The sequence below is a fragment of the Zonotrichia leucophrys genome, chromosome 3, assembly GCF_028769735.1.
Source record: "Zonotrichia leucophrys gambelii isolate GWCS_2022_RI chromosome 3, RI_Zleu_2.0, whole genome shotgun sequence".
In the NCBI taxonomy this organism is placed as follows: domain Eukaryota; kingdom Metazoa; phylum Chordata; class Aves; order Passeriformes; family Passerellidae; genus Zonotrichia; species Zonotrichia leucophrys.
The window spans coordinates 17,237,454-17,260,942 of NC_088172.1; the positions used below are offsets into that span (position 1 = coordinate 17,237,454).

The 23,489-nt window shown below is 39.8% G+C and overlaps 1 protein-coding gene across 3 annotated transcripts in view; it reads right to left on the reverse strand.

Moving 5' to 3' along the window:
- Positions 1-23,489, reverse strand: part of RARS2 (arginyl-tRNA synthetase 2, mitochondrial) — a 30,170-nt gene that overhangs the window by 5,253 nt on the left and 1,428 nt on the right. For 2 of the 3 annotated variants that reach the window (XM_064707504.1, XM_064707505.1), the window contains exons 3-16: positions 23,305-23,410; positions 20,448-20,531; positions 19,057-19,154; positions 17,908-17,963; positions 16,319-16,402; positions 12,872-12,948; positions 11,238-11,393; positions 9,690-9,796; positions 8,982-9,077; positions 7,056-7,116; positions 3,226-3,302; positions 1,808-1,932; positions 460-527; positions 251-360 (exon numbers count right to left, since the gene is read on the reverse strand). In XM_064707504.1, coding sequence (XP_064563574.1) covers positions 251-360; positions 460-527; positions 1,808-1,932; positions 3,226-3,302; positions 7,056-7,116; positions 8,982-9,077; positions 9,690-9,796; positions 11,238-11,393; positions 12,872-12,948; positions 16,319-16,402; positions 17,908-17,963; positions 19,057-19,154; positions 20,448-20,531; positions 23,305-23,410 — 1,305 coding nt within the window. The remainder of the gene's footprint in view (positions 1-250; positions 361-459; positions 528-1,807; positions 1,933-3,225; positions 3,303-7,055; positions 7,117-8,981; positions 9,078-9,689; positions 9,797-11,237; positions 11,394-12,871; positions 12,949-16,318; positions 16,403-17,907; positions 17,964-19,056; positions 19,155-20,447; positions 20,532-23,304; positions 23,411-23,489) is intronic. The other variant, XM_064707506.1, reaches the window with a different exon arrangement.

Genomic DNA, 23,489 nt, shown 5'->3' on the forward strand with positions numbered 1-23,489 from the left:
GAAGCTGTTCCTAGAACTCAGAAACTACATGAACAGTTAGTTCAGTTCCATGGAAATGAGGTAGAAAATTTAAAATTAATTGGCCTGATCTTCTGGAAAGTCTCAATGATTTCTGTCTTAAACTCACACTTCTGCTGAAAAAGTGAACATGTGTCATATTTAAGGAGTTAGCATTACTACTTAGCAAAGCAGTAAGTTAATAAGGTTAAAATTCGTGTCAGACTGTGCTGTGCAGAAATGCTCCTCTCACCTATGGAGTCTGGCATGGGTGTACTGCAAGAACACCCCTGTATCTCCCCGGCTCTGGAGAGCTCGCTCCCAGCTGAACTGGTAATCAGATGACAGAAGGCCCCGGAAGTCCTGCAACAATAAATTGATGTCACCCAGACACAGCTCTTCATCTCAGTTTGCAACCTCTCACAGACACTGCAGACACCTCGTGAGGCAGCACAGACTCACCTGAATTATGAGTGCTGCAAGACCAACCTTCTCTGCTGTCTCCACAGGATCTTGGGTCTCTTTGCTTGCTGAAGAGAAACAGAAAAACATTGTTAAGTCTGCAGCACCACAATGACTCCTGCTCAGACTTGGAGATGCCAAAATAAGAGCAGATCTTCCATAACTGTAAACCAGCAATATGGAAATTGTCAGGATGCATACAACAAGGAGTCCAGGATATAAATCTTTATTAAAAGCTGCAAAGAGCTGTTTCACATGGGCTTTTTCCCACTTCCCCTTGTATGTGTAGCACAGATTTTGAAGTGAGAAGGGTCCATTACAACAGACTATGCAGGCTACGCTGAATTCCTTTTCACAATTATGACAGCCAATCTCCAAGATGAGGGAAATGCAGATTTTGTTGAAAAACTGATAAATAGCTCCAAGTGATACAAGATGCAGAAGGAAAAAAAGTTGTTCCAATGGCTAATGGACCATTTGGATGTACATTTAGGGAGTATTCATGCCATCCACTGTAAATATCTGAACTGACTATACTGAGGGAATCTGAACTGGGAGAATCACAGAATGCTTTGGGTTGGAAGACACCTTTAAAGATCATCCAGTCCAAACACCCTGCCACGTGCAGGGACACCACCTCCTTGTCCATTTTACAAGGAAAATCATCTGTTTCAAAAAAGCTGAGGAGGCAGAGCAAGGAAGATGCATACTACTTAAGCTGATCAGATTGCTGACTCAATCCAGCACCTAACTCCAGAGAGCACAAGAGGGGGCAGCATTTCACTGGGAACTGCTTGGATCTGTAGTGCATCAGGAGGAAACGATCCTGGAGCCACAGCCCAGTGGGGCACAAGCAAACCCCCCCTTCAGCACAATCTGGGACACAGCAGTGACCTCCCTGGCACTCAGGAACAGCCATGAACAGGCAGGGTCACAAGGCAGCAGTGGCAGGCAAGCGAGGGTCACTCTTGTCACAGAAAATTGTCAGAGCTATAAATCCTTTGGATGAAATCTGACTGATCCCTGAACTCCAGCCACAAATCTACTACTGACTAATTTGTCCCTCCAGAAAAAACAATTGTCCCCAAAAGGAAGGTACCTTCCTTCTCAGGGCATGATAAAATAATTTCACTGAATGTTAGAATTTGCAAATCTGCAATTTGGGGGAGTTCACAGAGCTGCAAAGAATTATTGTAATGTTGTTTATATTATGGTTAGTAAAAAAAAAAGAAAGGAGCATATTAATGTGATTAGTGCAATAGAAGGGAGAAGTGAAGGGTGGAAAAGATGACACAATGTGATCAACACAGAACATCAAAAGAAGCCAATAAGACCTGAAATAGCTAACTTTTTGTGGAAGTCATGTTTTGTAACATCCTTGAGCGAACTTCATTTAAAACATCTTCCAGAAAAACTACTTCTCCTCTCCGAGTCTTCATTCCTTGAACAAGACCAAAAGACACATGCTGGCACCTGTGTTGAGAAGCAGCAGGACCAAAATTATATTTCAATTGAGAGAAACATGTGCAGTGTTTTTTCAGAGCTGGATTCTCTACCAGAAAAGAGCAATAACAGCTGAATAAATAACACTCCAACGTGGGAAGCTCAGTGATATAATCAGTAACTCTCATTTCAGCAACCAAGCTCCATACTTATTATATAATGGGAAAATTATGATCAGAGTTATGATAGCCTGGTCATTTGTGTGCTCTCAGGAATCTCTTGCTACTAGCTTTAGTACAGAAGCCTCAATGCAATAATCTGCAATAAATTGAGGAGAGGCAGGATGTAGACAGATCAAATTACTGTGGCAACAGAGATCTCTTAATATAATTAGAAAAGGAGTCATAATAATTCTATTGTGGCCACATTAAGCTAACAGTATAATTAATCATTGCTAATAATAAAGCATTCGCTGTTTCTGCTCGTAATAATCCCAAGCATTATTCTTGATTCAGAATCTAAGGTAATTTTAGCACAACTTTAAGCACTGTGAAAAGAGGCAGGTTGGTATTCCTGAAGGCTAAAACCCTATATATAACCACAAAGGACATGCAGTCTGGCAGAGAGGAATATGATTTAGTCTGGAGATCCATTACTGACCTTTGCTCAGATTGCTAACAAGACTGGTAATTACAATGAATAACAGCAGGGATACACTTCCTTGCAATGGATACTTCAAGCCTGAAGCATGATTCACAAACTCAGATTCTGATCTCTGCTAAAATAAAATACTTTAAGAGGTAATAATTTGTGACCACACAATATCCCAGAAGCTATGCCACGAAGTCTCTTAAAAATTGTTTCCCTTTTTCACATCAGGCAGTTATGAAAAACCTGTTAAATGAGAGACAGGGTTGTTTTTCACATCCTAAACACACAGCAATGACTCAATCCACAAATAAATCAGACCAGCAGGAATGGACACAGAATGAAAAGGCTGCTGATAAGGACCTGAGGCCCACACTGCACATATTTCTAAGGGTTTTTCTCTGTTGGACTAGTACTAGTTGGGTTCTACAGGCAAAATGTCTGCTTGTACTCTGGAGTCCATTACTTGCACACCAGCATCACATCTTGTAGCTTACTTTCATCCAAAATGCCTACATGATGTGTGCTGTAGCATGATAGTGGATGGACACCAGCAAGAGATTCTCCTCAAAAGAGCACTTGACTGAAATTCCAATGTACATATTATATACATTCTTGAGGAAAAAGAAATTAACCACCAAAACCAGGATATAATTATGATTTTTAAGTACATACCTTTCTGCCCAGTCATAACCCATCAGCTTCAGTATTTGGAATAAATGTTGAAAGTGATTACTTTGGCTTTTATCTGTCTAAGGAATAGAATTGATGCATATCAGAAAACACTACGAGTCTGATAAGAAGTAGCTTTTAACACACAAACACACAATACCACAATGCCAGGAAGTCATTGCAAGCAAAATTAGGACTCATGAAGACAAGCAAGACTTGAAAATTTTGACAGCTGGAATCTATAGCAATGGGATTTTGAATTATGTTAAAAAAAGAAATCCAGCTTTTCAGAAATTATTATTCTCAGGTCATGAAGGCAAAGACATTAAGTGAAAGGAAACAATGTTCTTTAATTTCTCATGATCTGAGAGCTGCCCATCAAACAAAATATCTCTGTTTTCATTTCAGAACCTTGCTGCTCTTGTTATACCCCTGGCTTATATCACCAAACTCCAAGGGTCCTTTGGCTCAGAGATTGAACTCCTCTTTGGCTGTCTGCCTCCAGAACCCAGTAGTTTCTATTGTCTCCAGCATGATTTGTAGTTTTACATCATAAGGCAGGTACATAATGCAAAAAAATGTAAAAATGATCACAATTTCATGACAGTGATGCACCTTGTGCTCTCTTCCACTTTCAGTTACACTCTCCTACAAACTGAAGTTATTTCTGACTGTATGTTATGTTTAACAGCAGCCTTCACATGTGTTTCTAGCTACAGCTGCTGCTATGAGGTTCATTTTCCTTCCTAGTTGTTTTGACTGCCTCACTCAGACTCCTTTTTATCCCTCCTTATAAAACAATGGAGAGATAACCAAATAATCACTGTTTCTCATTTGTTTGCTGTTCTGGGACAAGGAGTGAAATGCTTATCTTGTGTTCCTTCTCAACCACCCCTGTACAAGCACCTGCCTCCTCTCTCCTAGCTCCTCATAACCTGCTCTGCTCCTGGGAATCACCTCTCCATGCTGACTCACAAGCAAGGCTGGTAAAGGGACAGCTGATAAATGGACAGCAGTGGCTGCTGCTTCAAACAAAGCTTTCCAAGTCCTTTTCCATGCACCTAACAGGTGAGATGCATCTCTGCACAAAGCCAGACCTCTCTCATTAAGTGGCTGGCTTTAAGGTAGAAGTCTGCAGTCTGATGGCATGGATTATATTTAATTATTCATATCTAAAAGCATTTTCATCTCCTTCTTGAGTGCAACATTCAATGGAATCTTAGTACCTCTTTCATACCATGCCACACATTTTAAGATATTTTGAATATTTGGCTCATACCACTGCCTTTTCATGAAATGAGTAGGACTTTTTAAAACCTAAACTGGTGAATGCACTGATTTACAGCATTACAAGTAGTAAACCCATTTCATGTTCTTCTGAAGAAGTCGATCTGATGAAAATAAGACGATCTTGTGAAATAAGACTCTAGAGTCTCTAAATAATTTTCTTGTAACAAGATCAGCATTCTGAAATATGTTTGTATTTAATTATTAAAGACTAAAATCATTAACATTCTCATTTAATCCCATGAAGTCCTCCTGCCTCTGGTAACACTGAGTAAAGTCCTAACTCACTACAAAGCAGTGCCACAAAACAGCAGCAGAGCTCAGCAAGGCTGCCAGTGCCCTCACCAGGCTGTCTGTCCCACAAGAGTCTCCTAAGAGTTTGTTTCACTCTTTTATTTAATGACCCACTTTCTCAGCCCTCAGAAAGTCAGAAATTATAAAAATACTAACCATGTCCTCTGAAAACCATACAACCTGAGCAAGACTGAGAGGACAGGACAGGCTAATCTGTCATTTCCCACTTGGATGAGACGTTGGCTGTGATGGACACGAGTCACATCACAGTCTGGCTGTGCTGTGTTTCTCTTTGGACTGAGAGGAGACCAGGGAAATCCAGGCAAGGAATTAAAGAGTGACTGGAGTTCAACTACAGCAGCAGTCTGCTCAAGACTCGTGTTCATATGCTTGCTCATGCCATTTAGCTGAAAGTTCAGCTGACATCCTGATTTGTGCAAAGTGGACAACTAATTTTTTTCTAATTGTTCTTTCTCCCTTGGTCTCTGCTACCTCCTGGAGCATCAAACACAAATACTGCCTATTGGGGTAAAGGGTAGCTAGAGGTCCAATGGTGTCAGGAACCCACGTCTTAAGAGAGGAACCCACTTGCCATGGCAAAAAGTCCAAATATGGACAACACTGGACAAATCCAGACCAGGGAAGAGCCTTTTTTATTGTTGGCACATCAGTCTCAGAACATTGTTACAATGGAGATAGATGTTAACAGCTCGCTGGTCTACAGGGAAATGTCCCAGAAGGTGGGGTAATATGGAAGGACATAAAATCATCTCAGTTTAGATTTCAGCCAATCATACAAAAAACAAGACATATTGACAGGCCTTCTATCCAATCTTATAAAACATATGTAATGGTAGTTAAAACAAAGACTACCCACCCACATGAACCAGACAGGAAGCATCCTTAACACCTAAAGCATTGCACTTTCTCAGCCACACTGCCCTGGGATGCTGATGAACTCATGTTCCAGCCAGCAGAGCAGAAGAGCTCCCACCAAAATCACACTACTTCCTCCCAGAATAACCAAAAATCCCTCTTCTGACAACATGTAAGAATGGCAAGCTACAGGAAACTTCCTGAAGACTGAAGCTAAAAGAAGGAATGTGATTTAACTCGAAGTTGCACTTTAAAATGTGTATTTGATGTTTTGCTTACTGATCTCTCTCCCTGCATCTTATGTGTCACATTATAATGACTTTTGAAAAAGCTCTACAGAGAAGGTACAAGGACATTGCCAAACATGACCACGTGCAGATTTTTTTCCATATGTTACTAATTCTGGACTTGATATAAAAGAACATGGCTTTTGTAATTTTTTTCTAAATCTGAGAAAAAAGATTTAAAAGCATCACATGGTATTTTCTTGCTAATATGAGATCAAAAATAGTTTCAGAGAAGCAAGGAGACAGTCCTGCTATTCATATCCATTATTGATACTGCTAGAATTGTGAAAAAACAAAATAATGAAACCAATAAATATAAAAAGATTCCCTGTCTACAACTGCTTCATTCAGATTGATTAAGTAGTACTTTATCTGCAATTTCTACATAATGAAACTAAGGCATTGTTCAAAGCCATTAAAATGTACATTTCAGATAAGATATCAGGACTTCAGAGTAGACTTAGTTTCATTTTAGACCATTAATTTCTAAATTAACATTTTAAAACCCTTTATAATAGTAACATCTTTTTCTGGTTTAATTATTAATTACAACATCTATAAAGAAAATAAAATGTCAAATCAAGTAAGAGCTCCTTTCAAACTAATTGCAATGAATAGAGAATAACTCCAGAACTAATTTCCATAAAATCATATAAAGGCTTGGGTTGGAAGGTACCTTAGATCATCTTGTTCCAACCCTCCTGCTGTGGGAAAGCGTGTTTCCCACTGTACCACCGTGCTCAGAGCACCATCCAGCCTGGCTTTGAACACTTCCAGGGATGAGGCATCCACAGCTTCTCTGGGCAACCTGTCCCTGTGCCTCAGCACCCTCAGAGTGACAATTTTTTCCTATTATCTAATCTAAACCTACTCTCTTTCAGTTTAAAGGTATTTTTCAGCCATTCTGGGGGTCATGCACTGAAACAGAACCAAGGAACACTGCCACACAGAGGCACAGCTGCTGGGCAGTAAGGGCATCCATTTTACTGCCAAAAATACCGTGTGCCAAAGTCATATTGCAAGCCAGAGGCCCCTGGGTTACTGCAGAGAGGCAGCACCAAAGTGTGTACTGAATCCAGAATTACTTACCACATAAATCATGGTATCCCAGCTGTGCTTATTCATCCTGTCTATAGCAGCTGCGAGATCTCTGAAAGAGATAATGAGAAACTATTTGGACTTTTGCTCAGACATACCTCACTAGTTGCCTCTTAGAAAAATAACCTGCTTTTTATGGAGGGGAGAGGACTTCCTGAAGAGAAGGATCCATGTATGCCTTACACATAAAAAAGGATGTGTACTTTGCTGATGACATGTCTGCAATGTTTTTTTTAAACCACTACCTAAGAAAGTTATTGAGGAAACTGTTCTTTGGTGCAGAGTAAGTGCAGTGTCTGTCTGCCTGCTGGGACCTCAGAGAAACAACCCTTTCCTGCAAAATGAACCCATGTTCAGCCTTAGCTTAAATGGTACAAAGCTCATCTACACACAGAAAAGCACACAGGACTGTCCCAGGAGAACCATCAGCCTTGTACTCCAACCTGAAAAAGCATTTGCAATTGCACAAGACTTGTTATGGAATGCTGAGGGGAGGAACCAAAGATAAGGAAAGAGAAGAAAAGACGATAACAGGGATGGGTGGCTTGTAAGTCAATTGCTGGTTATATGTTTGTGTAGTTCTGCCCTGCACCTCTTCAGCACAGTCTGTCTTTCCATGAAACTCCATTTCAAACTCTCCTGGGATGAGGGGGCTCCCTCCTCTATGTGCACACATGTTTGGAGGGTCAGCAGCTGCAGCTGGGACTACAGCTCATGTGGGCCGTGCATCTGTGGTGTCACACTGAGGGGACTGGGCATGAGTGAAATGAAGCAGTAACAGCTGGAGCCTGACCAGGGGTCACAAGGTGTCTCAGCCAACAGCTGGAGTGAGGGCACACACATCCCCCTATGACTGACAGCAAATACCAAGCTGAAGAGCCAAGCAAGCAGGCAAAGTATCCCAGAAGTCTCCAGATGTGCCTGCAGAGATGGGGCACCCAGAGCAGTCTGTACTGCTGGCATCAGAGGCTCCAGGCTGACTGCTGGAGAGACCACAGGGGCCTCCAGCTACTGGGGATACACAGTGCACGTACAATACATATGTATATTGATTAAATTATTCAATAATACACTTATCATATACATAACACAAGTATATCTATCACAATATATATCACATACACATATGTATCCATACACATACATCTATTTCTTCACAGGAATAGATACTCATCCTAATCATCCAGAGGGGAACAAAGTGCCCACTGTGCTGAGTGGTTTTGGGCCTGTGGAGATCAGGTGCTCATGTTTATTCCTGGCTGACCTGTGGGCATGGAGCTGTGGCATCTGTGTCTCCATTTGGCTACAGGATTCAGCAGCTCCCTAATGCACAGGATTGACTGTAGTATCTCTCTAATACCCTTGCCTTGAAAAGCTGTACAGAGTTTACCCTGAGGGCTAGACACTAGATTTATTTACATTCCTGGCACAAAGAAACTGTTAAAGCTTCCATATTAAAATACCCAAGAGGAAATTTAGGATACTGATGAGATGGCTGGAAAATAGCAATAAAATTGATGTTACAGCACTGGTGGTCCACTGAGTCAATGAAGGCAAGGCTGAACAAGCAATTTTTTCCTGTATCACACCATCAATAAATATTTTAAGCAAAGGTCTTTTTAAAACCTTTATTATTTGGCAACTATTTATTAGATCCAGAGATTCCAGCTTCATTTTCAGTTAGCAGCTGGAGGAAGTAGTATGATTTATGCAAAGAGGAGATTTACTAACATTACTTAGCGGGAGGAAAAGTATTTAAAAGCCACTTTCATCCCATCATAGTTACATTGTTAGCTTCACTTACAACCATCCTAGAAATAAAAATCTTCATAATCCATGCCATCAGTTATCAATGTGCTGATGTTGAAAAGTTCCCTGGCAGAATGACTGGCAGGGAGCACAGATGGGCTGACTTGCCTTGTTATATAAAGAGATGTCCCATCGCTGCGCATGACGGTGGAGACTGCCGAGAGGTCTTTCTTCTCCGAGAGATCCACAACTCCTGTCCCTTGTCTGTAAGCCAAGGGAAAACACTGATGGCACTGCAGGCCATTACACACATGAGTTCAGGTAAGACTGAGGTCAGAGCCAAAGCCAAGGCCTCTTGCCACAAGCCCCCTTCCCTCTAGACAGTCTCATTCCTTTTCTTTGAATGACCATCTCCTTTAAGCCTTTCTGAAGACTGTTCCTGTAAGTTTGCTGTCACTACTGCTGATGTCAGGGAGCAGCCTGCCCACATTTTGATGCATTCCATGATTACAGCTTCCATCCCAGTTCAGCCTGGCACTTCCTTCATCAAGGTAAGGATGTCATCTAGTTCTGCTCATTAAAAGGCACACAGAGCTACCAAACCAATCAACAGCCTAAAACAACATTAGGAGTTGAACACTGTCATTGTACCCAATTTGTCAAGGCCAGGCTTCTGTGCTAGTCACAGAAATGGAAAATGGAAATTTTAGCTGTGACTGCACAAATCCCGATGGTCTTCTACTAGAACAGCTACCAAAACCATGGAAAGAAAACTCTTCCCCTCAGATTATGTACAAACCTCACTCATTTTATCTTGTTTGAAGTGCAACTGAGATGTTAAATAAAGTGCACCCACAGACTGAAATGAGTTCATACATTGTTTTCTGAAGGAGTCCTTTATCTTCCAACATCTTCAGAACTTCCTGGGCCTTCTCTTGGTAAAATGACTCTCCAGAATATTCATCAAAGTGCACTCCTAGACGCTGAGAAGTTACAAGAATATCAAAGAAGGGTAATATAGTTAAGATCAAGGCTGATTATTTTTCTTTAAGTCAGATGATAGGTCACAGATCAGATATAGTGCAAAGATTAATGTTATTCCAGGAAATATCACTTCATTGTTAAAAGGAAAGGATGCTTGGATTTTGATTTAATTGATTTCTGCATTAGAATCAATCTCTCCCTGGGGTGAATACGGTGTTCAATGTAACATTCATGAGAAATCAGGCATAAACTGGTCAGAGCAATTCATGCACAACTCTGAGGCAAGTCTCTTCCTTGCTGTGCTGGAGGTGAAACCAGCTGGCTGCAGAGGAGCTGCCTGGGCATGAAACCAACCCTATTTTAAAAGGATGCTTAATGGAATTTTGAAAAGCAAAAGCTGCTCACAAACACTGCTGAGCATACAGAAATTAAGTCTGAGGATACATTCAGAGGAGACAAGATGACCTTAACTATCAAACCTGGTCAGTTAATCAGTTCAGTACTTTTTAGTTTAATTGAAATTGGGAGAGAAAGACCAAGCTGTACATGTGATTAGTGATGGGTGACCTTCAAGATGCAGCTGCATATACAGCCCAGTACCTGATTCTCTTCAGAGGCCAGCTTTCCACAAGAATTATCAAGTGTCTCACTTAGGAGATCTTAACTTAAGAGCCTTTCTTGGCTCCAGTGACATGCTTCAGGGAAGAAGTTAAAGCACAGCCACATGATCTGGATTATAAACTGCTTTAAAATTTTTAAGTCAGTGGCACAAACATGTCCCATGAAACAGTGGACACTGGTTCCACTCATGAGATCACAGTGTACAACAGACAGCTGTGTATTAGCTCCACTCCACCTGCAGGGAACTCCTGCTGCTGTCATGTCTTACACCCAATTTTATATGCACCACTACAACATGAGATCAGAAATGTGAAAAGAGTCATCTTCTAATAAAATTTATTACATGGAAACTTGTAAATTTGGTGGGTTGTTGCTGACTTCAAAGATAAGCAAAACCAAGCAATATTTATTCAACACTAATTTGCCTGGCTGCTTAGCACCACACTTAGAGCTTCAGGACTTCTGAGAAGGGAGAATTAGTCTAAAGGCCAGTTACCTGGACTATATTAAATAAAATGTATCTAGCACATCAGCAACTGCAGTGACCTCTGCTTGAATGAGAAATCAGCTACTGTGCTTTTTCCAAGCAGAATGAGGCTTAGCCTGGCATACTGAGAAACAGCTTCCTCACAACATTCTAAAGTTTAAAGTTAAGGGAAATGAACTGGTAACCTTAGAGCAATCTCTGATCCCAAATGAGTCCACTGCTTGGCAGTTTCCCACATGAAAAGGTGCTGTGCACTGTCAATTATGTTGATGAAGCAATAGAGAAAGATCATTTAACCAACAACACAGAAAAAACATTTGGATGATTTCTACCTTATAAATCCGGATGTATTCCTCAATACTGAGGTCTCTAAATTGCTGCCAAATTGACAAAGCCTGCTCATCACGTTCCTCCAGTTTTCTGAAGAAATCCTTAGCCAGCTTTTTTGTGTTTTCATCTTCTGCTGCTTTGTTAATCTGCACATACACCTAAAATACGACACTAAAAATGTTGAAGTAGTATAATCCTCTCCTCCAATAAAAACAGTTCTACAAGAACAATACAAACACATTTAAAGATTACATTTTTAACATTTTAAAAGACTTGTTTATGCAACACATTCCCCATTTAAAAAAAGAATGAATAGCCCAGAGCCCAATAGGAAAATGTGCAGCTTATCTTGAAAGAAGACTAATACCCTAATTCCTTACTGCTGCCACTATTATCCTCTTCATAACCTTGAAACAACTGCAGCAGCAAAATATGGAAGAACTAATTAATGCATGGAAGGGAACCTATCAGAGACTTTTAAACCACAGCCATGTCTCCAGAGGACCAGAAAATTGACATTTATGGCAACTGCACTGTCTAAAATTGAGATAGCAGTTGAAGCAGCAAAATCTTTGATAGACTCTGTATTTTACAAACTTATATTAATAGGAAATATTGATTTCACACACCAGCAGAAAAAGCACCACTTCAAAACACATCTCAGTTTTTCATTCACCCAGGCATACAGCTGAACAAACACTTAAAAATTGGGAATAACTGAGAAACTAATTTGGTCTCAAACAACTGTATCTATTCTGAAAAAGATACTGTTTCAGAATCTTTTGCATCTTGACTGAATACTGTTCTCTACACTTAAAGGCAATTTTTTAAGGTCATAAAGACTATATGCTACTGCAATAGCTGTATAATATTTTGAAGCTTTAGTGCAAAATTCAAGCATAAAAAATTAAAATTCTAGGAGTAGACTGAAATCATAAATAAAAATGAAGTAATACACAGTGATGCACAACCTGAAAAATATGACTGCTTCTTGTTTTCTCTTTAAATCAGTCCTACAGCTCTAAAACTCCTCAGTGCTGAGAATCCATCAACTTAACTCCACAGGGCTCAGGGATGAGGGAAGAACCAAAGGCTACCTGTGTCACAGAAGCTGGCAAGCTCAGAAGGAGCCACCCTGCCATATAAGCACTCTGACAGACATGCACTCAGCAGCTGAGCACCCAAGTATCCAAACACAGTGTGTTCCTCTGCAGGAGACAGATTTGCACAGAACAGCTGTCCTGGGGCACACTGCCTGAACAGCAGCAGCAGCCACAGCCCCACACCCAGCTCTGAGCAGGAAGCACAGCTCAGCTCTGTGCTAAGGAAACACCCAGAGTGCCACACAGCAACCCTGACTAAGGCCCATTGACATGTGAGACCTTCCAGAGCATGAGGGCTTGAACATCAGCCATCCTCTCCTCATGGTTACTGGGTCTGTGCAGGTCAGTACATAAATCCCTCAAGTGTTTTGTGTCTATATCACACACAAAGCACCACTTAAGAGTACCAAAAAATCAACAAAAAGTAAATGCTAACTCAGATGGTATCAGGCATGTTTGAATGGAGCAAGCCAACAAACCATAACCTGTTAAATCCTGCAAAGACCAATCTAGTTGGTCTTCTCTGAACTTACCTCAAAAAGGTGTTGCAAAGGACTAGATTTCAGTTTTTCTTTGTTGCCAAAGGATTGGAAACCAACACCCAATAAGCCTTGAATAACAATTACATATAGAGTCAGACAACAGACCAGAGTATATTGGCAGGTTATTTTGCTAAGTCTAAACACTGGAACATTTTAAAGGACATAATGGTGTAGGCTACAAAAAGAAAATGAAAAGCATAATCTATTATTCCACTGCAGAAACATCACCCCCCACCAGAAATATAACAGCTGAAAAATAGTAACAAATACTGTGTTGATTTCTCAATTCCTCATGAAAGGAATTTGTGTTTCCAGATTTATATAGATAGTTATCTTTTACACAGCAAAAAGATGCAAATGAGAAGCTACACAATGGAAACTGTCCAGCAACAGAACATGCTCAAAAATCCTTGTTTTGCTTCCTCCCTTATTAGTGTTATCATTTTAAGGACAATAAGAACTGAGATACAACAAAGAATTCCTCATACCACTTATGCAATGTTTTCAAGGGAAATTTTTGCTGCCTGCTTAGAATATGCAGCTTTTTGTGAGCATCCAGTTTGGTTTCAGGGCTTTCCAAAAGCCATCCAAAAGGGAAAGAAATCCAAATCCCAATCTTTTTGTCTAAATGAAAAGACCTCATTAAGTCCTTCAGTAATATTAATCAGTCAGTCTGAGACTGACTTTAAGGCCAGCTTATCCCTCTGAACTGACAAGGAGCAGGACTGATGTAGGAATAGGTATGCAGGTATCCCTTTGGAAAACTCTCTGCAACTAAACAAACAGCACTGTCTCAAGAATTTCCCTCTTAGAAACTGAGTACAGAAGAAGGCATGGCAGACTTAAAGAAGAAAAACAGGTCAGATTTTAGGAAATAAAATTAGCAGTGTATTAGTAATCCTATTGAAAGGAAGTTCAGTTAAGGGCAGCTTGTTCTATGAGCAATCAGAGGTGGGTTTCCTAATGATCTCTCTTAGATATTGGTGTACCTAAACATTCCACTATTCTGTGCTGACTTCACACTCCAATCTCCAGCACAACTGTCAGTCTTTATTCAACCCAAACACATCCTTCCATTTTCTGTCATTCCCATATTAGCCCCAGACCTTGTTACACTCACCAGTTAATGGCAAGATGCAGCCCATGCTGGAACTGAGTCTGACTTGGGGTGCAGACTGGTTAGCCAGCAGGTTAAACACAGAAGTTAACTTTCTCTCCCAGAGGTCAACACATTGTATTTCTGCCCTTACTGGGCTGCCAACTGTCATAATGCCAAAAGAAATTCATTCCCATGGAAATATTTTTCTTTGTCACATACAGCTAAAGTTGCCCAATGGGGTCAAAATTTATTAGGAGCAGAGTGACAGGAAGACAGATGGACAGATAGTGTGACTGCATATGCTTTGTTACCTTAAGAAACCTGCCCCAAAACTGCCTAAAGGCTGAGGGCCTCTCTGCTATGTTCCAGGAAAATGTGTTTTCAATTCTTACATTTTAAAGCCTCTGACAATAGCAGTTGTAAAACCAGCTGACAGATCATTAATTACAGCACTGCTTCTGAGAAAGGACATTACAGTAATACTGCTATGCTATAATTCTGTGAAGCAGGACCATTAGTTGTTATAATACTACCATATATTTGAGCTGAGCCAGTCCAAATAAAGAGGGGATTTTTTGAAAAAAAAATAGTTGGAACTACTAGGTCAAAAACATGATTCTAGGAGTTGTGTGCTGCACAAATGGCACACATGTAAATAACAGGTACTGTGATTGTTATACCTTCAGGAACCTTTATATTAAAATACATAAATTTCTTGATATTCAGATTTCAGAGTGCTACTTAGCATCTTCAAAGGCAGACTGAATGAGGTCAGCTGAGAAGCCTTTTATCCACACAGCATTTCACTGCTTAACTGTCACTGCCACATTCATTATACAATAGCATAGTGATAAAATTATGTCTAAGGGGCAAACATGAGTGAAATATGCAGGGATGAAATTTACTCAATTTTTGGTGAACTCATTCTGTGTTCAGTTCTTATGAAACAAATCGTAAGTGAAACAAAGCTCTGCTATGAGCTACAGTTTCATGCTATCAGCTAAAGAAACATGATCAGGAAAGACAAGCTGCAGGGGATATAATTTAATAAAGAATGTTTTATGTCCTGAGAATGTTACACTGCACTCTGTAAAACCCAGGAACTTAGTCTAGAATGACAACAGGTAAAACTGAATGTATTTTAGTTACACTTACAAATATGAATATAAAAGTGGAATGAAAGCAGGGTATTGATTTTAAACTTTTAACCTGATTCTGTTCATAAAATTGATTCCTTAATGTCCCCAAAACCAGCAGTACCATTGGAACTGGAGGGGGCAGCATAAGGGCTGGAATAACCAAAAGTGACCACGGCACTTTGTGTTTGCCATTTAAACATCCACAAATGGACAGTTTCCAGAGCCTACTGCAAAAGAAGCGGGGATTTCTAGTTTTCAGAGGTGTACCAGCTTTCAAGAATGAAGAAGTGGGCATGATTGCCTTTTTTAAATGGCTAAAAATATGCCCAAACCACCTTTTTGGAGGAAATTAGAAAAGGAGAGGAGATTATAGATCAATTTGAAATGCAAGACTAACAAAAGAAGTCAAAGTTGTGAATGCTATGGATGGGTCAGCTGCCATAACAGAGAGATAGCTACAGATCCAGCAATGGGACATAAATGATCTCTGGTGTGGCAATAAATACCAAGCCATGCATCCTCAGGCTGCACTGGGAGGACTTGTCAGTCCCCACTGATCTGATGATTTCAGAAGAGATGGGGGTGCCTATGTGTGAGCTTACTGGACTGAGAATCTTCCAGTCCCTGTTCACTTGCACATTCTCCAGCTACACATCTCTCTTCTGCTACACTTTAAGGGGAAACTGAATATTTTGGGGAAAGTGTAGCAATGTCTCTAAAGACAAACTCTTTGGGCCCCAATGTGCCAAAATGTGGTTGTTGTGGAAATTAATTATACTCTATGAATAATGAGAAAAGGATCGACAAAAAAACCCCCAAACAAACAAAAAACAAACCAACCAAACCACCTCAAAACCAAGCAACCAAAGAAACAAAATCCAAACCCAAACCCCAAACCAAAACATATAAACCCCAAACTACACATTTAGTCTGAGAGAGGAGCTACTGAGGGACAGTTGGATAAAACTGGTCCTGTTATTTTTTCAGCATCAGCACAGGTCATACTGCTGATAGATCAGTCTGGATTGTTTTGTTCAGATTTTTTAAGGAAATGAACTATACATTACCCCCCATGGAAACAAGGTAACATTCCTTCTGAGCACAGAGTGAATCCACTGGGCCTACAAAAACTGAAGCTGGAAACCTAGACCATGCTCCACAGTAGAAATGGGCACAGCATAAAAAAATATAGAAACATACCAAACTGCATGCCCCAGTCACCAAGGTAATTTATTCTCACTACTTCATGTCCCAGCACTGCTTTGAGATTTGCTATAAAATTCCCTGGTAATGAAACAAAAATGATATTATTATTCAGTTGTAGGTAGTCTCTCATCCCTATGGAACAGTTTTCTGGTTTTGTATCACCTGTATTCAAAATGAAGAGGAAGAGAAATCAGATGAAATACTCTACAGGATTTGCTAAAACACCTGACAACTGAAAGCAGCAGTAGCAGTAATTGTAAAAAGCAAGTTCCTTTCTGAGCAGGAAAAGAAAAGCTGTGCATCTCAACAGTGCCACAAAGTGTCTCACACAGCAGGGACAGAAACATACACAGGTGGATGGATTTACATGCACATTCTGCAAAGTACAAGATAATGCCACAAATAAGTGGCATTATACATAATTCCATCACAGTCAGGCACTCTCATCCCAGGTTAGGCAAGCACTGAAAATTCACAAACTGCTGTTAACTGTGATGCTAAAAAGAGAACATCAAGTCCTGAATCTCTACAGACTGCTGGAGCAGTTCTGAGCTCTGCACTCAACAGACTATGCTCCAAACTTGTCACATCATATAAGGACATATAAGTAAGTTCCAGCTGCTCTTACAACAAAACCCCTTCATCTCTCCCCTGAGCTCAGTTATAACCTTAGAATTACAAAGAAGAAATACCCACAGCCCATCCTCCATCTTCCTGTGCTTCAAGGGTACCTTTTAATCACAATACTGGGGTAAAGAATGCAGAAAGCTCTCTTCTTGAGTTGTTATAACACCACATTATAGCTTGCAATTACCTCCAATTCCATTCTCTGTAGGTAATTAATTGTCTTACTCTGGGACAAACATTGCTCTACAGAACTACTTATGAAAGAGGCATTTTTTATGTAACAAAAGATCCAGAAATAGAACATAAAAAACCCAAAACACATCATTTCACTTAACTATCTATCCATGGAAGAAGCAATTACTTGACATAATTAATAACTATAAATGATTAATTAAGTATAATTAAAACTGATACATTATTAGATACACAGATTTTGTAGGATCTTCTGCTACAGCCTACTAGTTTTTATTGTGAGATCAGGAAATGAGGGACAAATACAGTTTTCCATATACCATTAGAGCACTGCACAAGGAATTTATTAATTATTCTATTAGAAATTACATCAACTGTCTCAGTAACACTGGCATAAAGTAATTAGCATATAAAAGCAAGCTTTTTGCAGGACAGCCACCAAGACATAATGATCTGAATGCTCTGCAGTCCAGTACAAATTGAGAATTTAAAATTCAAAGGACTCTCCTAACATCTCAATGAAAACTGCCTCGGGTGTCTTTGAAGACCAATTTGAAGCTACTTCATTTAATATTCACAGTCATAAAACTATATTATGTGTGACTTCATAAATCTGCCAGCAGCACACCACGTTCTTCACTTCCCTGCATAATGAGCAGAAAGGTTCTAATGAGCAAGGGGAGGCTGCCAGGGCCCCTCACACTCCCTGCCCAGTGAGGCAGGCACACCAAGCAGCCCTCAGGAGGCAGGAAATGCTCACTCACCTACTATGGTGGAACGCAGGTGTCCTATGTGAAACTTTTTGGCAATGTTAGGGGAGCTGTAACAGATTTCAACAAATAACATTTGGTCAGTGGACAGAACTGCCAGATCACCAAGTTAAAAGAATGCAACTCGTGCTTCTAGAAGAGCTGAAATAAAAGCTCCATTTTCAATTTTCCCATAAGATTCCCTGATTAGCATCTGTCCTAGACAGCAAGTTTTCCTATCCAACCAGCTTTCTCTCCAGTATCAGTTAACAGTGTTGTGATTAAACCACCCCACAAACAACAACAACAACAAAATCTAACCAAAGCCCAGTCGTGCTGGTGAAAAAGAACCAAAAATATCTTCTCACTTTTGACAAGTTTTAGATATATGGATCATTCTCTTCATGTCTTTTCCAGAGATAAACCAGGATGAGAGATTTTGTGTACAAGGATCAGTAACCAAAATTACATCTTTCCAGCAATGCCCACTCCCACAAAGAAAAACAACAACAAAAAACCAACTCTCTACACAATGCTTTGCCCAGACAACAAAAAGGAAAGTTCAGCTATGAAAATTCAACCTCCAAATTAATGCCAAGTTCTTACTTTCTACAACTATCAAAGCCTGCACAGGGAATATTACTCAACAAAAATATTTATACATAAAAAAAATCTGAGTCAGCCACTTTTCATTCCATGAGTAGGTGACAGTCAACAAAATTGTACTGGAAAAAAATTTTGGGGGCTGCAATTAACAAATACCTGACTGCTTTAACAAGTCAGGCAAGAAGGTATTAAGGTGCAAAAGGAAATTCATTACTGCCTGGAAATTCAGATTTTGTTTCTTCACAACAAGATAAAAAGAAGCTTTCTTAAAAACTGAATGCTACTCTGTGTTAAATGAGAACATTCTTAATGGAAGGCTGTGTAAGGCATGAACTCCTTAAATACCAAAAACATGTTCTGAGAAAAAGCCTCAATTCCCTGAATATAATTTATATTCTACTTGGTGAATATATCAGAGTGCCAAATACAGCTAAATATAACACTGGTTAATATGGTTTAACACCACAGGCATCCCACTTTACAGCAATGAATATCAAGCAGAAAATACCAATCAGCTGACAAGGCACTTGTCTCAAAGGACCCCTCTGATGTGCTTACCTGAACTCAACCACTGCCTTTTGTCTGGGAACTGTAGAGAAAAGTTCACTTTTTACTCCATACTCTGAGCCATCCTTCCACACCTGCTGCAGCACAGTCTAAAGCACAATTAAAAACAAACAAACAAACAAACAAACAACACAGTCACACAAAAGTTTCATCAACAGAAAGCATTACCAGGAAAACTGTTTGCCAGCCACAAAGGAGACTGATCCCACATCCTTCATTCACATTAGTAATTAGACTGCTGGTTTGCCAAGCAAACAAGGTCTCATACTGCCACTAACTTTAGAAAGCTGTTATCTGATCAAATAAAAAATCTGAGAGAAACTGTAGGCAGAGTTCTAGTGAAAATTAAGACTAAATTTTGTGAAAACCTTCTACTCTTTTAGTGCCAAAGAAAGCCAACTCTTCCACCCCAATGTGTCCAAACAATTCTTCTTTCTCTCTCCTACCTGCAAGTCTGTAAGGCCAGTATGAATGATATGTACTAAATATGTTTGCTTTGAAAGTCTGAAGGCTGTGTAAAATACCTTAAAATATTCCTCAAGACAGTTTGTGTGAGTTTTGTCAGTAATGTGCTCATAGCACCAAGTCAGCCCCTACATAAACTGAAATGTGTAAGGTCACACAGGCCAGTGCACCACAGACCTAATCTCTGAAGCTGCATGGACTGGACAAGCTTCCTGAAGACAACAGAAGCCTTTAACAAAGTGAAATAAAGTGGAAATCTCACTTCATTCAGTGTAAATTTTTCTCACTCAAAAAAAATCACTTTAAAGTTTTTCTGCAACAGCTATTTTTTGAAGAAACAGCACCTGAAAATTCTGTTCTTATGACACCTAAGAAGGCAAGCTAGACACATACACAAAACTGACCTACAGACCTATCCTCTAATAGCCATTGGCTTGGTTACAATGTATATGTACACTACAGTCAGGATATTGAGGAATACATCTTCCCTTTGGGATTTTTTTCCCTGTGATTTTTTTTTTCCAGCAAAGTGCTTAATCAAAGATCTGCTATCAAATACTTCTATGTCAGAAAAAACCAAGAATATTTACAAGATGAAAACTTTTGAGTTGTACAGTGTAAAAATTCAAAGTAGATGTAAATAAGCCTGCATTTTAAAGCAGAGAGAGAGAGATGAAAATGAAGAGTTGATTATTAGTGAACAGTAGATGCATTGTTTCCTTACAAGAGGAAACTTTCTTGAGCCTTATTTCAAATTCTAGGCCTACATAACAAATCAGCAACAGGGATCCTTAGGGAAAACTTGTGAAGGACAATTTTACATAGAAAATATCATCCTAAGACAATAGTAGGTATTCTATAGTTTTATACAGAGAAAAGTTATTTTTACCTTAAAGCACTTGAAGGACACTACTCACCTTTGCCAATAATTCCCTGTTTATTGTAAAATTCACTGTTCCTGGACCAGCACTGATAGCACTCACTACTGAATCACATTGTAGCTAAGAGAATAAAACAAAACAGGAACTTGGAATGAAAACAGGTGAACTGGAAAACTGTCATTCAATCCACTGTGATTATTAATTTAATCCACTGTAAACATTAAATGTTATTCATTTGTTTCAAGCAATCATAAAGGGATCATTTCATCAACGCTGTTGGAAAAGGAACAATTGTATTATTTCCCATTCATGCTTAATAAGCTCTGAATACAACTCAGCTTGGAATGCCACACATATGTTCCACTTCAGACCCTGCCTGTGCACAGCCTGTGCTTCCCTTTGATTGGGAGCAGTAGTTGAACTCTGTACAAACAAAAGCTGAGATACATTTGACAACTTACCCAGTAGCTGCCAGCACTTAACAAAAAAAAAAAAAAAGTTAAGTGACAACATTCTGTGGCACCCCATGTCACAAAATAAAGATAATAAAGGCCAGTTTATGAAAAATTTCATGTACAATTTCCATAAGGGACATGTCTTGAAAATGCTGAACCTGGCATATTTGGCCAACCAACACCTAAAGTCAACAGGAATCTGGGTCTCTTCACAGGCCAAGAGCTTTGGATCTCAACCTGTCAGGTCTGAGAATTTCTTATTAAACTAGCTGTCTTTCATAGTCAAGAAGTTGTCTAAAAAAGGAAGAAGAGGGATGGAAAGCATGTAAAAATATGACACAACCACCTTCTCACTCAGTCAGTATCTATGAGAGAGGCAAACTACACTCCTACTGAAGCTCATCACCACGAAGAGGAAATTGTATCCCCATGCTGGGTCTCCAGCTTAGACAGTGACCTGTCCAGGAGAAATCATAGCTAGCTTTGAAATTCCAATGCTAACTCCCATGCCACATGAAAAAAACATTTACTGTGTTGACACTGAATTTTCCACCTTACTGTTTTACTAATGGTCCTTTCTACTTATGGGGCAGAGAGAAAACAGAAATACCCACTGGACTTTCTCCACAACATTTGTTCTGATGAATGCTTTCCCCATAATCTGTCAATTGTCACATCAGTAGTTTTTGTCTCTCTTTAATAAGAGTGCTCATTTATCCTCTGCACAGCTTTAACCACCTCTTCTCCAAGTGCCCTGTGGTCCTTCAGTACCCAGATGTCCCTGTGCCCAAGGCTTGGACTAGGATGCCACTGTGCAGTACAGAAGCACTAAAAACCCAACACAGCGTCCCCTCCACAAAGAAGTAACAGTACAAAAATGAATCAGGAACCAGCCAGCCAAATGAAATCAAAAGCCCACAGAAACCAGGCCCTTCTGACTTTCTAAAAGACAATTTTCAGTACTTCAGAGCAAAATGCCTCATCTATTGTCTCAAGGCCCTACTGTTTAAGTCAAATGGAAAAACTTCCATCTCTTTCTGTCTAACCTAAATACCTGTATTTCAAATATTGTGGCCCATTTCCTCAGAAGTGACTAAGAGCATTCTGTTGAACCTTGAGGCACTCCATCAACTGTTTATCATGACAAAAACCAGTAACTGCCTGCATTTTCCTGTCTCTCTGCTAGTTTTTGATACATGGTTATATTTTACTAGTTTAAACACTGCTTACCTTCTTTGGAGATGACATCACCACTCTAAGCAAATTAAACTAAATGCATCTCATATTCACCACCCAACAAAAAAACCATTCCTTAAAGATTATGGATTTTTATTTTCCTTTGTCTAGCTGGCATAGTCTATTTAGTTTAGGGGCTGATATTGATGGTCTGTTCTTTACTGTTGAAATTGCTCCTCCATGTAAAGCTGTAGGGGTTTGTTAATGTTTCAGGATTAACAAATGTTTCAGGATTATTTACTGAGCCACTAACAATAAAGCAGGGAGGAAACTTGCAGCTTCCTAAACACTGGGAATAGCAGATGTTTTTAAAATGACACACAAGGAAAAAAAACCACAACTTGTTACTGTGATGATACAGTCATTGAAACAGATTGAGAGGGAGGCTGTCGAATCCTTGGAGGCTTTTAAAACCTCATTGGATTTCAACTTCATCCAAAACACCTGCACTGGGGAAGATATGGGAACAAATAACTTCCTGAGGTCCTTGCCAACCTGAATTATTTCATGTTTCTAGACAATCTTTCAGTTGTTTCAGAACTTTTGGTTGTGTATCTGCGCATTGTCAGGTCTTCTTCCCCCCGAGTCAGAATATTTATCTTGCTAGAACAGGTCCAAGGCATGGATAACTTCAACACCTCAGCAGTGAAGAATGGCATGAGAAATAGTTTAGCTCCTCAGCAGCATCACAACTGGTTTTATTTGTCCTTTTTTCAGTATTAACACCCCAGCTACTGCCATTTCCCAAACTGGCACACCTGAAATCACTGCTGTTCCAAGAAAACTCAATTTCAAGCAGATAAGGATTTGAAAGTAAGGCCTGTTTGCCCCAGAGGCCAACTTTATCCACTGGCTTTCCAGAGCTGGGTTTTGCAGTCTGGTTTTCCAAGCTACCACACCTGAATTTCTCCCTCAAGTGCTGGGCAGCAGCACAGACCATGGCACACCTTTAGACACCCACCTCACTTCCCCAGCACTGTTTACTTCAAACTGTTTGAAAACAATTTCACAAGACCCTTAACCAAAGCTGCTTCTCTGTGAAGATGCTATGTACACTCACAGTAGGTACAGCCACCAAACTACTCTGACCCAAACACATGCTTGCAGAAGGAATACTTTTGTATCTTCTTATGCCCTTTACACCTCTAGTCTGTAAGTTCATTATTGCATACATATCATATGTGACAAATTCATGAGCATACCCTTTCAGCAAGCTGCTGAGCCTGAAGATGCAGGTCCTGTGCTGAGCAATCTCCAGAACTGTTTTCTATTATGGAAGCAATGGAGAGCTGGAAATCAGCAACATGCCTGAAAAAAAAAAAACCAACAACTAAAAAAACCAACATATATGAAAATCAGAAAAAAACCCTGCTGAAATGCTGGGGAC